Source organism: Sinocyclocheilus anshuiensis, unplaced genomic scaffold (assembly GCF_001515605.1).
Source record: "Sinocyclocheilus anshuiensis isolate Anshui unplaced genomic scaffold, SAMN03320099.WGS_v1.1 scaffold762, whole genome shotgun sequence".
Classification (NCBI taxonomy): Eukaryota; Metazoa; Chordata; class Actinopteri; order Cypriniformes; family Cyprinidae; genus Sinocyclocheilus; species Sinocyclocheilus anshuiensis.
The window spans coordinates 271,094-284,621 of NW_015542390.1; the positions used below are offsets into that span (position 1 = coordinate 271,094).

General features: G+C 39.4%; 1 protein-coding gene across 1 annotated transcript in view; it reads right to left on the reverse strand.

Annotated features, from left to right (window-relative positions):
* LOC107692754 (partitioning defective 3 homolog) overlaps nt 1-13,528 on the reverse strand; it is a 444,353-nt gene that overhangs the window by 265,659 nt on the left and 165,166 nt on the right. Inside the window, exons 4-5 of the mRNA XM_016491924.1 lie at nt 6,723-6,889; nt 191-328 (exon numbers count right to left, since the gene is read on the reverse strand). Coding sequence (XP_016347410.1) covers nt 191-328; nt 6,723-6,889 — 305 coding nt within the window. The remainder of the gene's footprint in view (nt 1-190; nt 329-6,722; nt 6,890-13,528) is intronic.

Genomic DNA, 13,528 nt, shown 5'->3' on the forward strand with positions numbered 1-13,528 from the left:
TGGGTGTCATTTTCCAGTATATTTTCTCTTTGCAATCTTTTTTTTTCTATGTGCTATTTTCAATAATCTACCCTTGACTCTAGAATTTACTCTTTACTCAAACAAAAAACAACACAAAAAAAACTACACAAGTTTATATAGATCTGGAGTTAAGAGGCACTTAGGAGCTGGGATGAGTTCATGAAAGTACCTGTTCTTGACGCTCAAGCCATCGGTCCACCATGGGATGGTTGGCACTGAGGGAAGAACGGGCATTTTCCCTCTGAAACTGGATAGCCCAGGGGACAACATTACGAGGCAGGTTGCGGTACGCTTCCAGAGCCTTACCCTGGAAAACACAATGAAGGTGATGAAAGAGGATGTTTACACCTGGTATTAAAGGGTCTGTTGACAAAAATGTAAATTCTGTAAATACTCATTCCAAAACTTTTACTTTCTTCAACATAGGCTCATTGTAAAAATATGCCTCTACCTACATTTTGGCAGAACAATTCACTACATTTCCCAGTTGAAATGAACACCAGTGGCAGGAAAACAGCAACAACTTTAATTCCTATGCAAATTATGATAAATGGGGCAGATTATTTTCACATGGTTCCCTGCACAATACTATGGTATGACCTAAAACACTTTTACCATGGTGCATGATTTGTAAACAAATACATGTTCATGTTCACGTTCACGTTTACATTTTCACATAATAAGCTCCATATATGTGGCTTCTGTGACATGCCGATATTTTTCAAATCATTTTGGCCAATGCCGATCCCGATACCGATAATAATTTCCCTTTGTTTTGAAACACCAAGTCTCTCCTGGAAATTATAAACAAATTATTTTTTATTTTGTTTAGCTTTGAGCAAAAACTTATTTGTTAGAACTAATAAACATTATTAAAGTTCTTTTTTAATGAGAGTACATTGAAAGCCTTGAAAATAACTATAATAAAATCAATCTCTGCTGATTTTTTTTTTGGACAGATGCAATTGAAACCTTAATATTTTATTTGTGGATTTAACATTAATAGATGGCCTAAAGCAAAAGAGTTGTAAAAATTCTAAAAATTAAAAATTAAAAAAAAGAATAAATCTGTATATATTGAATTATTTAATTTACAAGTGTCATGTTTGTGATTTTTATTCAATGTAAGCTATAGCATCTGACCTATAAATCAAAACAGACGTGATTTTTTTTTTACATCAATTACTGCTTTATTTATTCAGAAACACATGTATCTTAATGATATTTGTGTATTTTACCTTCATTTTATTACAAGTAGGCCAACAGCGCCCCCGAAGTGAATAAAATGCCTTACTGGATGGGCATTAGGACCCGGGGGAGGCTTCCGCTGCTACACCAGATGCGGCATTCTGTACTTGCATTCTCAAATTAAATGTGGCGATCCAAAACAGTGATTCTAATCATCAAAAAGTTTGCTTCAAGAATGACCACTCTGCTGACATGATCTTATCGCTAGCACACCCTGAGCACATGTGAGCTACTCATCTTATCAGCGAGGCATATCGGCATCATTTTTTTTTTCAAATCCGATAACATTCAGATAATATAGTGCATCCCTAAAAATTGTTCGGGAGCCCACCTGATACAGTATCACACTTACAATGTGGAGTGCTCAGATACGGGTCCTGTGAAACATGAATCAGTAGAAGCAAGATAAAATGGAATCGTAACAAATGTGAATGTGCAAATGTGTTTTATATCACAATTGCTTTTGTTAACATTTATTGGACATTTCATTTCCGAAATGCTGCGATATGTACAGTACAACAACCAAAAAAAAACAAAAAAACATTGCCACTTTCACGTTCCTGGGAAAACCGAACATGCTTTTAGCACCACCCACTAGACATTTCATTTTAAAAGTGCCTTAAAACATGCAAGAAGCAACTTATAACAATATAATTTTTCAGAAATGTCACCAGAAGTAAATTTTTTTCCCAATGAGCCTGGGTTGACTTATGTTTTTCCTGAGGAACACAAAAGAAACACATTGTGGTCCAGACAATATTGGCCCCAATAGACTTTCATTATATGGGCAAAACGAAACATTTTTTTTTTTAACAAGAAATTACTTTAGCAATTAAAAAAGCTTAGCTATTACACAAATTGGGTTTTAATAACATGGATACCAATTTACTTAAATATGTAGTGTCAAATACATAATACCTTACTGAAACTGTTCTCCAGATCAGAGTCACTGTGCGTACAAGGGAAGCACATCTTGGATCTGAGCCCCGCAATGATATCATTCAGGCCATCTAAATTTGGAGGGCACGCTAACTTCATTTCTCACTAATAAGGAGCTCTATTACAAGCTACTAATTCACACCGTGTTTCTAATCTTACGCTGCATGTTTTCAGAGAGGTGAAAGCAAACGCCCTCTAGCAATGGAGTCCAATTCAAATCTCCATTTGAAGAGTTTTTAGAGCAAGCCTAAAACAGGTTGTCCTATGACACAGGGGGCCTTAGCCTAGAAAGCCTACTGAGCACCATTGCTCTTGGCTAAAGACCTAGTCTGAGCAATAAGGAAGAAGAAAAAGAGTTTCCAGTTATAGCATGAGCCAATTCACAATTGGACACCAGACAAAAGTGATCCCATACAGTGTTGGAACATGAAGTGATTTCCTGCATGGTAAAATGATCTATATAGGTAATTCTGACATTAAACAGCTGGACAAAAAAAGAGGAAGAGACACAGCGAGGAACATGAAGACCAAGAGGTCAAAGGCCCATAGGATGGGTGAAGAATTTATATGGTCGGCCTTATGAATCAAGACTTCATGTGGAGCATGTTGTAGTGATTGAGATGCTGGTCTACCTCAGCAAAGCCTCCAAATGCAGCAGGAGGCCTACAGGTTTCTTAAAGTTCAGGAAGAGATCCTGAGAGACAGATGTTACGCTCCATATGAGAAAATGTCCAAACAATGCTTTGTAAAAACATGGAACAGGCCACATGATCTCCAATATGGAGGATCTAACCTCAATGGTAGTTCTGTACACTTAAATTTGTTTACATTCCTGCAAAAGATCATCCAAGTGGATGCTGCACACTGGTGATGGTTGAGGAGAGACCCCCCATATGATTGTAAAGCGCTTTGGGTGTACAACAATACACAATAAAGCGCTATATAAATGCATCATTCATTCATTCATTCAAATTTCATTCTAGGGGTCAATGACATTAATAAATTTACTTTGATCAAATTAATTTACTATCAGATGATTTGCCTTTTTATTACATGGCACGGTTAGTTCAGGTTGGTAAATGTCATGTAGTCCAAGCTTCAAAAACATTAATAATACATGATTGTAAAAATAAATAACCTAATCTTGATTTTTTTTTTAATGATTAAGATGTGTGCACTCAAAAGTAATAAAGGTGTAAGGAAATTATTAATTTAAATTTTACTTTGATTGTTACACCACATGATATTTAAACTGAAACTTTTTGAAACCAACATGAATAAAGGGTAAATTTATATGAACTTGGCTAAAGCATTTTAAATAACACATATATATATATATTTTTTTGTTTCATTGACCCTCAGACCAGTAAGTCTTGACTAAATTATTTTTTTAATTATGAGATTCAAAAGTTAAAATATATCCAGGAAAAGCCACAGAGTTTTGGAGAATTAAAGTTTTCTACATATATAAGCCCGAAGGCAAAATGCAGAAATAATACTTTTCACCTCAGTGCCTGCTATTCTTACTTCAAGGTGAACTAACACATTTATGTTCATTTCACCAATTCACTGGTACTAAAATAGAGCGCATTTATATTCATCCCGTCGCTTATCGTCATCTGACAGTATCAACCAAAAACAGACCTACCAAGCACCTCAAGCTTTTCTCATGACATCCCAAAAACAACAATCAAGAAATAAATGATCCGGTGTAGAACGAAAGGTAAAAATAACAGCTTAATTCTTCTGCTCTGCTAAAATGAGAGTGTGGTGTTTGGATTATGGAAGAAACTGACAAGCAAAGTGCTTTTAAACAGGATTACTAGTGAACGCCGTGAGATGAGCTAATCTCATCGCGGGTTGTGGTGTCACATTCTGAGTACTCCATTTTTTCTCACTCCCTCCCCTTTCTCCCTCTTTTAATTTGGAATATTGCTGTTTCGAAGCACTGAAGGCTTGTCGTTCCTCCAAAAGAGCAGCCATTTTGCAAAGATAATTGGCCTCTTTTTCATTGGCTGCCCCAGGGAAGCTAGGGAGAAAAACAGAGAATGTGGCTCTTTTTGATTCATTTAAAGCCAAAGGCATTGACCATCGCAATGAGGCCCAAATCAACAGGGAAGCAACAAACAAAGGACACAGATCCCATTCTTCTAACAGCGAAGACATATGGTTCCATAACCAAGAGAGTTATAGGTCAACAACAAACAGTGGCAACAGCCAATGAGAGAATCTCAAGATGAATGAGATGGAGCAAAGGGAAGTCACTTCTTACAATTTGCCCTAAAAATGTTCCAATTGGTGCTTCGGTTTGTGAAAACGTAGTGGAAAAATACCATCCTTATATGAATATCCAAAACTAAAGATAAGCAATCAAAGAAATGGGTGGATGGATAGATAGATAGATTGAACAAAGGGTGGATGGATGGACAGATGTATAAGTAGAGCAATGGATGGATGGATGGATGGGTAGAACGATGAATGGATGGACGGACAGACGGATGGATGAATAAGTAGAATGATGGATGGATGGACGGACAGACAGATGGATGTATAAGTAGAATGATGAATGGATGGATGGTTGGATGGATGGATGGATGGATGGACGGACAGACAGATGGATCAATAAGTAGAATGATGGATGGATGGATGGTTGGATGGATGGATGGATGGACGGACAAACAGATGGATGTATAAGCAGAATGATAGATGGATGGTTGGATGGATGGACGGATGGACAGACAGATGGATGTATAAGTAGAAGGATGGATGGATGGATGGATGGACGGACAGACAGATGGATGAATAAGTAGAATGATGGATGGATGGATGGTTGGATGGATGGATGGATGGACGGACAGACAGATGGATGTATAAGCAGAATGATGGATGGATGGTTGGATGGATGGACGGATGGACAGACAGATGGATGAATAAGTAGAAGGATGGATGGATGGATGGACAGACAGATGGATGTTTAAATAGAATGATGGATGGATGGATGGATGGATGGATGGATGGATGGATGGATGGTTGGATGGATGGACGGACGGATGGTTGGATGGATGGATAGATGGACGGACGGACAGACAGATGGATGTATAAGTAGAATGTTGGATGGATGGATGGATGGATGGATGGAGGGAAGGACAGACAGATGTATAAGTAGAATGATGGATGGACGGACGGACAGACAGATGGATGTATAAGTAGAATGATGTATGTATGGATGGATGGATGGACGGATGGATGGACAGACAGATGGATGGATGTATAAGTAGAATGATGAATGGATGGGTGGGTGGATTGGTGGATGGATGGATGGATGGACAGACAGACGGACAGACAGATGGATGTATAAGTAGAACGACGGATTGATGGATGAATGGACGGACGGATGGACATACAGACAGACGGACAGACAGATGGATGTATAAGTAGAACGATGGATGGATGGATGGATGGATGGATGAATAGGTAGAACAATGGATGGATGGATGAACGGACAGACGGATGAATAAGTAGAACGATGGATGGATGATAGTAAATGATGGATGGATGGACGAATGAACGGACAGAAAGATGGATGGATAGCAGAATGATGGATGGACAGATGGACAGACAGATGGATGTATAAGTAGAACAATGGATGGATGGATTGATGAACAGACAGATGGATGTATAAGTAGAACGATGGATGGATGGATGGATGGATGGATGGATGGATGAACGGACGGAAAAACAGACAGATGGATGTATAAGTAGAACGATGGATAGATGGATGGATGGATGTATGGATGGATGGATGGACAGATGGACAGAGAGATGGATGTATAAGTAGAACAATGGATTGATGGATGGACTAATGGATACACAGATGGATGGACTGATGAACAGACAGATGGATGTATAAGTAGAACAATGGATGGATGGATGAACGGACAGACAGATGGATGAATAAGTAGAACAATGGATGGATGGATGGATGGATGGACGGACAGACAGATGGATGTATAAGTAGAACAATGGATGGATGGATGGACTGATGGATAGACAGATGGATGGACTGATGAACAGACAGATGGATGTATAAGTAGAACAATGGATGGATGGATGAACGGACAGACAGATGGATGAATAAGCAGAACGATGGATGGATGGATAGTAAAATGATGGATGGATGGGTAGAATGAAGGATGGATGGATGGATGAACAGACAGACAGATAGATGTATAAATTGAGCAATGGATGGATGGATAGTAGAATGATGGATGGATGGATGGATGGACGGACAGACAGATGGATGTATAAGTAGAACCATGGATGGATGGATGGATAGATAGGTAGATGGAACGAAGGATGGATGGACGGACGGATGTATAAATAGAGCAATGGATGGATGGATAGTTAGAACGATGGATGGGTGGGTGGGTGTATGGATGGATAGATATTATTTTGTGTGTGTGTGTGTAAAAATAAAAATTGTAAAAAACATCTGAATGATACTGAGAACTGACCTTTCTCTCTAGGCTGTTGGTTCCGCCGGTGTTATTGGCTTTTAGAAACCCTGCTGTGGTGGACCAGCGTGTGGGGTTCTTCCGAGATGGTTCCTCTGGCCGGAGCTGGGCTTCGGGCAGACCAACCAGAGCCGGATCACTGCTGCGGCGTACATGCAAAGGCATGTCTGAAACAGAGAGATGAAAGAGATCTTGTTAACAGCATATTTTCTCACTCCAAAAACTGGAGTTTCTTTATTACAGTACAGTAAGACATCCTTCTCACATAGCCACAGATAACAAACACAGCACACAGCTCAGTTTCCTCGATTTCCTACAGAAAGGCCCTTTTCAGCCCCACAAAAGTGTGACAGGGACACAGTACATTCCTCTCTGACACAAAGCCAGTTCCTATGAGTCTTGCAAAGAAAGGCGGTGGCAACAGGACCATTTAGCTAGGCTTGTTCTGTAACAAGCACACACCGCACACGCTTTAGAAAGAGATGGGAGAGGAGAGCCAGAGGTGTCCCTGTGCTGCTGTGCTGTAATGGGTTTGAACCGCAGGGCAGGTAGGGGGGGATTAGTCAGATACCAGTTCACATTTCCTGTCTCACACAGCTCAGATAGCCAGTCTGGATTCAAGGGTTCTGTGCTTGTGGTCGTCTACAGAATAGACTTAGTTTCACAACTTTTTATACTTTTTGGTAACACTTTCTATTATGCATCTATATATAAAGCATTATATATTTAAAATTCCAAATAATAATTAATCTGAGTAACTGTTACCACAAAATGGTACTTGCCTATGTATATGTAAAAAAGAACATACAGTAGGGATGCACAATGAATCATTTTTATTGTGATCACGATTTTTGCTTCTCTTGATTTATTAAGCATAATCACCTGCTTAAATTTTCTTAAATTGATGCATTTCTGCCCAGTGGTTTACTTAATCTTCCCAAATTGGAAACCATGCACACATGCTCTCTCTACATTATAGAAAAATGTAATACAGCCAGTCTGTTTTCTTTCATGAAGGTTGTTGCACCTACATCTATGTAAAACCAAAGACTATAGAATACCCAAGACGTGTCACTCGTATAGTTTTGAATGGGGAAAAATGCAACACTCAATATAGCCGCTCTATCGAATGAAGCCCCGCCTTCTGAGCAAAAGAGCCAATCGCTAATCAGTAAAGTCAGCGCGTCACTGCAGCTGCCGTTAGAAGTCCCGGTTGCTATAGAAACACAACGCTCTGAGACATGCGGTTGGGACTGCGCATGCGCACTGGCTGATCTAGCCTGAAAAATAAGCTTGTTTTAACGCTATTTAAGCAACATAAACAACATTTATGATACAGTTGTTGTCAGATTTCATTGGTGATTTCAAATATGAAATTTAATCGAAAGCTTAGTGAACAGTTTTGGAGAATTTGATGTTTCTCCATTCAAAGAGATAGGAGCTGCACTTGCATGCTCGAGAGGCGTTTCAAAGATGGCAGCTGAGTGACATGACTTGCCTTAAAGGGACTTTGGTAAAACTGAGTGTAAACCACTTACATTTGCCACAGATTCAGGATCTGCTGTTGCTAGTTCAAAAGATGTGTTCAGGCCTCTGTTACTAATTCGCAAACTGCATGTTTAGAACTAGCTTTAGAACTAGCAGCTTGGGCCATTTTCGAGAAGTTATTGAAGTAGCAAGGAGGCAGGATGATTGAGCAAAGCTGTTTTAATATTGAGTAACTTGTATTTTAGACACAATATTGCAAGTTAATTTATCTGTTGTTGCTCCACCAATGAAAGTAGTTGAAAAGAAAGATACAGCACAACTGCTGCAACACACTGTAATGACATTCCTGAATAAATTTTGAATGAATCAGTTAAATGATTGATTCAATGACTCATTGGGTGCTTCTCAATCCTCGTAAGGCTGCACACCTCGGCTGCTATCTTGTCACGCACCATCGAAGGCCATCTCAATTTGAAAGATCTTTGGAAGAAAGCCTTTGTTTCGCATCCTTCATTCAGTATATTTCACATGATGCATCAAGTGTATCCTTCACATCCTTCAATCACCCACAATCCTTTGCACACATTTAAAATTACAAAAAATGAGTTGCGTTTCTAGCGTTTAGCCTAGAAACTTTAGAGGACTGGTCTAGATAGGACACAACCTTGCTATGATGCAACCTTCCATTTGAGAATCACCCATTTGTTTTGTTCCTGAATGAATCAGCGTTTATGAGCGAGTCAACCAAACGAATGATTTAAATGACTCACTCGTTTGTTTCGTTACTAAATGAGTCAGTCTTTTTGAACAAACCGAGAAACATTTTTCCATTCCACTGTGCTACTTTTTCTTTTTCTTTTTTCTAGGTAAACACAAACAAATCAGTCGATCAAATGACTCGCTCACAAAGACGCTCGCTTGTTGCCACCTACTGGCGTAACAATGTAACCTGCAGAAGTCAGTGAACATACAAGAGTGATACACTTTGTTGGACTCTCAGCACTCTTGGAACATTTGAAACATTTTATACTGCATTAGGGGAACAGAAAACTCTGTCGCCCTCATGTAATTTCAAACCTATTTCTTGATTTACTTTCTTCTGTGGAACACAAAAGAATATCCTAGCCACACTTGTCAATATAATGAGAGTACAGTAAGTAAATCTATTTTTAAAGGTCAACTATCCCTTTAAGAATACCTTCATAATACATTATGTATGTTTCATAGAAAGTGCTGCATTTTATGAACATCACACAAAATATTAAACAAGTTCAGAGTAAATTAGCAGCAGTCAGTGGCATATTAGACCTGAGGGAAAAAATAAACACCCCCAGGAAACCTGTTCCCTGTCAGAGCTCTTTTTTTCCCTTGTTAGGTTCTGTACCGTGAGTTAGCTATAGCCAGCGTGAAAGTAAAGTGTTCACATGTCATCTGCAGGAGCGTCTGAGTGTCGACAGGCAGATTTACTGTTAGTGTCTTGCCACCTGGCAGAAGCTCTGAGCGCCCTGGCTGTTGAATTTTCTCAGCTCTCTGGTCTCCGGTTTATGACTTGGTAGGGGTGAATGTGGTACATCCATAATTATGCAAATATCCCAGCAACCACCTGTTATCCCTCGACAACGTCCTGCGGCAGCATATGCCCATACTGCGGCTTCCATCTGATACCATGCGCATGCATATGCAGCTCACAGGAAGTCCCACTTTTACAGATGTAGATGTTTCGGTCAGGCCACAACTCACCACATGCAGTCTCAATGAAAACAGAACCATGAAATCCAAATAGCCTGAGGCCATACAAAAACACTCTGCAGACCAAGGGAGGCCCTATTATTCAATTATGAACTGAACTCAATAATGATTTTAAATACACTTCCTTTTGTCAGTGGTCAGTTCAAATTCGGTTCATGGCTCTAACGATGAGGCCCCTCAGTCAAAGCGTAACTGTATAACTCTAACCTATGTCTGGGATTACATTCAATAATTAGCTTAAGGCCAAGATGGCTCAAAATGCACAGATATGTGTCTCAAGAAAAAAAAATAAAAAAAATTAAAGATCAAATGACATCCAAATACATTGTCTCTGCCTCTATAAAATTACATTACATTACTAACGTCAAATAAGCAATAACAAGAAGTGACATGTGGATTGCAGATAATGGGAGCGGGAACTAATGGGGCTTTCAGAGAACCAAGAAACTAAATCAAAAACGATGTTTTATTGAATGCGACACAGTTGCTGAACTCAGCCAGATTGCATCTGATCAGTAACGTCAAGAATCTGTGCAGACGTACAAGGAAAGCCAAAAGATGTCCGTGGAACCTATTACAGAGAAGGTCAGGAAATGGTGGGAAACGCTCCAATCTTGAACAAATATTTTAAATCATGTTGAGGATGAGGCCTGACCGAATCCATGTGGAACTTCTCAAGAAACCTCATATTTTTTCAGTCAAATATTTGGTTCATTTTCTTTTTTTAGTATTCTAATTTGACCACATATTCAATTTTAAGCAGTGGATTTCTTTGAATATATTCAAGAAGCAGGTGGCTGTTCATCTGATGCATGTGCTCATATTCTTGTTTGATTGCGTTAAAAATCTAATCACAAAATCTTTGAAGAGAATCAAACCACATGCTCATTTGGATAAATACTTTTCTTTCTCGCCGCAAAATTCTTGACTTCCTGCAAAATTAGTCACATGCAAAGACAAAAATCTCTCTGTCTTAAGCCAAAACTTTGTCATTTGATTCCTCTATCAATATGCAAACCATCGGAAGCATCCAGCAACTTTCTCATGCACAAATAAATGATAATTGGGTGGAAATCACATGAGTTTAAAATATCTCTGCACATTTTAATATGAGAATATTTCTGCATATTTTTAAACAATGACGGCATGGATTGCAGAAAGCATGTGATGCTGCTCTCACAATATTGCTTTTGTTGAACAGCCCATCTACTGAGTACACATAGAGGACACATGACCCCGTTTTATCCCTTTCTCGCACCACTCCAGCCAATATGGGCTCCTAATGTGTGATCAGATTAGCTTTCCTCCACCAGAAATTGGCTTCCCCTCCGTTTAATAACCAAGACGACCACTTAAAGGCCTGTACCCATCGATCTCAGGTGTGTTAGGGATATGGTCAGGGCCTCTAATGAGACCAAGGACCAATTTCAGCTCTCCATGGAGGATTATGAATAGAGGGGGAAACACAGGCCGGAAACAACCTAGACACCAAAGATGGGGTTCAACTCACCAGGGACGCCCTCTCAGACATCATATTTACATCTCTAATCCATCGCCTCTCGTTGAGGGCCGTGCGGTGGAGATTCATGGATTACTCTCTTAAAAATAAAGGTGCTTCACGATGCCATAGAAGAACCTTTTTGTCTAAATGGTTCCATAAAGAACCTTTAACATCTGAAGAACCTTTCTGTTTAACAAAAGGTTCTTTGTGGCGAAAGAAGGTTCTTCAGATTATAAAAAGGTAAGAAAGAGATGGTTCTTTAAAGAACCTTTGACTGAATGGTTCTTTGTGGAACCTAAAATGGTTCTTCTATGGCATCGCTTGAAGAACCTTTTGAAGCACCTTTATTTTTAAGAGTGTAGTCTGTATTTAAGGTAAAATATTCACTGGTATCTCCAAACAAAGCCTTGATTTGCAGTCTTTAAAATCAACGAGAAACCACACTCTTGAAATGTAGATAAGACTCTGGTATCTTCATATCTTTCGCATCATAAGACGCCCACAATATCATCTCCAACTTTAACTCGTTCCTCAATAAACCTTGTGTTTTCTGCTTCGCTGAGTTGGCACTAATAACATGCAATTTACTTCTGACTTTTCAAACACAGGGCTCTCTAATATATTACTTACTGCTTCCAATCATTTAAATTGCCCATGTGTCCATTTTGTCCTTGCGGGCCGGTTACCTGCCAAAGGAAAGTGTCCCTGACTGGCTGCCAGTAGTGGGTAATGGAGAGGACGGGGAACGCTGAGGAATACTGATAAGGCTGGCAGTGGAGGCAGTGATGAGCTGAAACAGGTAGGACGAGGCTGTTATTCCGGTTTCATCTTTTTTTTTCCCTCTTCTGTCGCCTTTCATATGTTGCAAATGAAATGACTGACCAAACCAGGCATAATTTTACAGCTTGCATTGGATACTACAAATACGACCTTGGTTTTCTGATGGATAAAGAGTCTGAATGGTTAGCGGGCTGAGGAGTCTAATTGAAGGGGTCGTGTTAATAAAATATGAAATAATGTCTTTGCCGGAACTCTTTTTAAAGAGTCAAGTGTCACCAGAGCATCCATATTGATATCTCTGGAGGTTTAGGCAGGGACCTCTTTCAACTATATCTCAACCTACATTTGCATTTGCCACCGGGGTACGAAAAGTCTTCCTAAAGGAGGTAGCTTAGCTTTCAAGTTAGCCTGGAAAATGTTCAAAAAGGAATATCTTGGAATTAGTTCAAAAAGGAAGAGACCTCAGATGACTGCTGCCCGCTGAACGGTAGGGCAACTCTCAATTTAGAATCGGCTAATCTTGAGTAGATCTCAATAAGGCTGGGTTTCGGTTTTTGTATACACTGTGGATTTTTTTCTCTTGGGAAGAAAGTAGGAGGACCGTAGGGACATGCTAGGAGGATTCTGAGGCAGATGTGGAGAAAGAGCGAGCGTCCTGCTTGAGTGCTGGTGCATTGTGACTGGGCAGTGTCTGTGCGGTTCGACACGGTGGAACGTGAAAGGTTTCAGGCTGTAGACAGACGGGTGAAAGTAGTGATAAGGAATGAAAACTGAAAAAAAAAATTGTCTGACTATGAGCGTGAAAGATAAGGGGATTCAAGGACAGAGAGATACAGAAGCCGTCTGCAACTACTGGACACAACTGTTGCAATCACCCTTCAACTTTCAATTTGTTCGTGAAGCTGCCATGTTTCTGTGCACCCACTAACATTTACCCTGTGTTTGTTCATCACAGAGGGATGAATAAATGACAAATGAATGGCTACCCATACACAAGGAAAACACGCAAAACAGTACCATATCAGTTATTAGTCGATAATTGATTTTTTTTTTTCATATCAGCCGATATTGGATATTTAATTGTACATGCTGATTTCTTCTATGTTCACATTAAAATTACATCTGCCATCATTCAACCCTCATTCAAAACCTTTAACCCTATAAACCCTATGTTCAATATTTAATACGCAAATTTCTAAGGCCAAACTTTGCTGAAAAAAACTGTTGCACATAATCTACTACATACATGCCTTCTGTCATCTGATTGATAGTTTATACTTTTTTTAGC